Source organism: Vigna radiata, chromosome 3 (genome assembly GCF_000741045.1).
Source record: "Vigna radiata var. radiata cultivar VC1973A chromosome 3, Vradiata_ver6, whole genome shotgun sequence".
In the NCBI taxonomy this organism is placed as follows: Eukaryota; Viridiplantae; Streptophyta; class Magnoliopsida; order Fabales; family Fabaceae; genus Vigna; species Vigna radiata.
In genome coordinates, this window is record NC_028353.1 from 7,854,284 (window position 1) to 7,857,902 (window position 3,619).

At 26.4% G+C, this 3,619-nt stretch overlaps 1 protein-coding gene across 4 annotated transcripts; it reads right to left on the minus strand.

Moving 5' to 3' along the window:
* Positions 1-740: 740 nt before the first annotated feature.
* LOC106757847 lies at positions 741-3,608 on the minus strand. Of its 4 annotated transcripts, XR_002667374.1 has the most exons (5): positions 3,413-3,608; positions 2,642-2,690; positions 1,140-1,352; positions 957-1,046; positions 741-874 (listed from the first exon to the last, which is right to left on the minus strand). XR_002667374.1 is itself a non-coding variant. In XM_022779343.1 (4 exons), the coding sequence occupies exons 1-3, from the start codon at positions 3,548-3,550 to the stop codon at positions 964-966; spliced, it is 270 nt and encodes an 89-aa protein (XP_022635064.1). In that variant the 5' UTR covers positions 3,551-3,605; the 3' UTR covers positions 741-874; positions 957-963. The 4 variants fall into 4 exon arrangements, 2 of the variants coding, with proteins under 2 accessions (XP_022635064.1, XP_022635065.1); XR_002667373.1 differs by having other exon boundaries at positions 963-1,268; positions 3,413-3,602; XM_022779343.1 differs by lacking the exon at positions 1,140-1,352 and having other exon boundaries at positions 3,413-3,605.
* Positions 3,609-3,619: the final 11 nt, after the last annotated feature.

Below are 3,619 nucleotides of genomic sequence, written 5' to 3' on the forward strand. Positions count from 1 at the left end.
ACAAATAATAATAATATTAATAATACTAATAATAATAATAATAGGATTAATAATAATAATAATAATAATAATAATAATAATAATAATAATAATAATAATACTTATAATACTAATACTACTACTACTAATAAATAACAATAATAATATTTATAATAATGATAATATTTATAATAATTATAATAATAATAAAACTAATAATAATAATACTGATAATAATAATAATAATAATAATACTAATAATAATACAAATAATAATAATAATAATCATAATAATAATGATAATAATAATACAAATTATAATAATTATAGTACTAATAATAATAATACTAATAATAATACTAATAATAATAATACTAATGATAATACTAATCCTAATAATAATAATAATATTATTATTATTATTATAATCATAATACTAATAATAATAATAAAATTAATAATAATAATAATAATATTATTATTATTATTATTATTATTAACAATACTAATAATAATAATACTAATAAAACTAATAATAATAATATCAATAATAATAATAATAGTAATAATAATATTAATAATTACATTTATAATTAAATAATAATAATAATAATAATAATAATAATAATAATAATAATGATAATATTTATAATAATTATAATAATAATAAAACTAATAATAATAATACTGATAATAATAATAATAATAATAATAATAATAATAATAATAATAATAATAATAATAATAATAATAATAATAATAATAATAATAATAATAATACTAATAAGCTTGAGGGGCTGGAAACCATGCTCCTTGATCATATTCTTTGCTGCAACATCATTCAAAGCACCAAAGCACCAGCTACAATGGAAACAACTTGATGCGGAAGGTTTAACTGCAGTAAATAAAATATAATAGCATGAGAAAAAAAAAATTGTGGAAAGCAGTAACAAGTCAATTATAGTCAGACGACCAACCAATACATCAATCTACATGCAATGATCTAAGCTTTGGCTGAGAATGCTGAACTAAGTAAACAAGTAGATATTGAACATGATTTGGCATCACTGCAGAAAGAGAAACACGAATTAGAATAGCAGTGTGAAAAACTGAGGTTAGAGGTGGATTCTATACAGAACCAAAAGGGTGAAGTTGACGACCAAATGAGAACTAAAGACTATGAGAACTCTGGACTGCGAGAAGAAATTTTGGGATTGCCGGGAACAATATCTGTGCTGGAGAAGATATTAGCTGGGAAAAAGGCAGAGCTATCCAGTTTACAGGAAAAGCTTCATGAAAAAGAGAGCGAGGCTTCAGGTCAAATAACTGGCTTCATAGCCCAGATTGATAATTTAAAACATGATGTAGTGTCCCTGTAGAATGAGAAACAGGAAGTAGAACACTGATCTAACACAAAACACGTACACATTCACTGCCTCACACACCCATAACATACTCACACAGATTCATTCACACACATACACAGACTCACACATATCGAAACACACATAGACACACACATTCAAATAGACACACACAAACAAATTCACTCGCACACACACATCGATATATACTAATACACGTACAAATACACAAACACGCACACACATAAATAAGATACACACACAATTATGACACACAAAGATTCACTCACTACACATCAATATATAACCCACACACACAAAATACACATTCAAACACATACACATATAGACACACATAAACACAAAACACATACACATTCACATTCACTTCCTCTCACACACTTACACATACTCACACACAGATTCATTCACACAAACACACACATATACAGACTCACACATATAGAAACACACACACACACACTCAAATAAACACAAATACAAACAAATTCACTCACACACACACATCGATATATAACTCACACACAAACACAGACATATATAAGTTACAAACACATAAACAAACCCACATACTAATATACAAGCAAATACACAAACAAACACACATTCCTATACACACACATAGACAAAAACACATATAAATATATTACACACATACAAACAAACACAACCTTACATAAACACACACATACAAACAAACACAACCTTACATAAACACACACTCAAAAGACAATAGACAATAATAATTCCTAATGGAAAGAAACAATCTAAGTAATACAAAAGGTAAAAACAGAACCACAAATGCAGAATGCACACTAACACTAATCCTAAACTGAAATTTTAAATGGAAATGCATGGAAGAATAACATGACACTAAAACTATACCTAACAGAAACCTTAAAATGCTACTCCAGATCATTCAATATCAAAGCGAATACTGTAATAGTAAAGAAAGGAAATATAATTGTAACTTAAGAACCTAATTTCTAAGACAGAAAGAAAAGATTGCCTATACTACCATTGCAATTATCAAATGAAATCAAAGTAGTAGTTTGCAAAGGATAACATCACCTAATCTACAAGGTATCACATATATCAGAAGACAAAAAATAATAGAGCAAAACAGAATAAAATGACTAGAACGAAAATCTAAATTGCAAGAAAAGTAAACTGCACAATTCAAAGTTTAAAGAGTAAGAAGCATAAAATTTTGCAAAAAAAAGATAACAGAACAGAATTTTAATTGGAATTGAAGAACTGAAATACAAAATTTATACCCAAGATCACAAAGAAGAACCTCACGCCTGTCACCCACATGAAAATCCTCTGCAAAAAAGAAAATAAAATTGAATTTAAAGAAAGATTAAAATGAAATTAAAAAAAAAAAAACCTGTTCTAAAAACTATTTCTTTCAAAACTAATTTTATTCATCTAAAAAGAAAAATTAACCAAAATTTTATTAAAAGTCTATTTTTACCGTTTTACACTAATCTATTTTATTTCTAAAGAATTAAAAACTAAAGAAAGTTAACAAAAAAGGTTTAACATATAAAAATAAGAAAATTTGAAGAGTTATCAGTAGTACTCAATTTTTACGTAATTAAAATTCATTTGAAGTAAATCTTTCAACATTTACAAGTTAAATATCAAATAAACTATAGGGTAAAGAAGAAAAATAAGAAACTCTTGCTTTAAAAACATAGAGTTACTTTTAAACCAATTTTGGATATTCTTTTCAACTCTCATTACTATGCTACCAAATGCAGGCTTTCTCAAATTTTACGTCATTACAACAAGGGAACAATTATAAAACTAGTTCCATTCTAGCTGTGTTATTTTGAACTGTGACAAACACTCCTTAAAATAGTATAACATATGTAATCCTCTGATAAAAATAAAATACTACTATTTTCTAATATAAAATCATTTTCAACTAAGAGCATACGTTTTTGTGTCACCATCATCATATGGAAATCAAATTAATGAATTTTTTCTTGGAAAGTGATAACATGGTATAAGTTTGATTTTCATATTTAAAAAGAACATACCATATCCTCGTAGGACATGACAGCAAGTCGCCACAGTAAGTAACCTTCCAGATGTGCAGATAAAGGTGCGGCTCCAGACAAAATCAGACGAACTCTACCTCCTAAACCCTGCTTTACCTGATCATGTTGCAAAGCCATGATTAGGAATAAAGATCCAGTGATACTGAGTGGCCGAGGAGTTTAGATTTATAAATTTCTCTACCTTAT

What these genes read in the sequence shown, in the direction of transcription:
- LOC106757847 (XM_022779343.1), bottom strand. Translation starts at nt 3,550, where the DNA reads ATGGCTTTGCAACATGATCAGGTAAAGCAGGGTTTAGGAGGTAGAGTT. An exon ending in TCATGTCCTACGAGGATATG is followed by an intron (nt 2,691 to 3,412) that starts GTATGTTCTTTT and finishes TCTTTTTTGCAG; the next exon opens with AGGATTTTCATGTGGGTGAC. An exon ending in GTTCTTCTTTGTGATCTTGG is followed by an intron (nt 1,047 to 2,641) that starts GTATAAATTTTG and finishes CTCTTTCTGCAG; the next exon opens with TGATGCCAAATCATGTTCAA.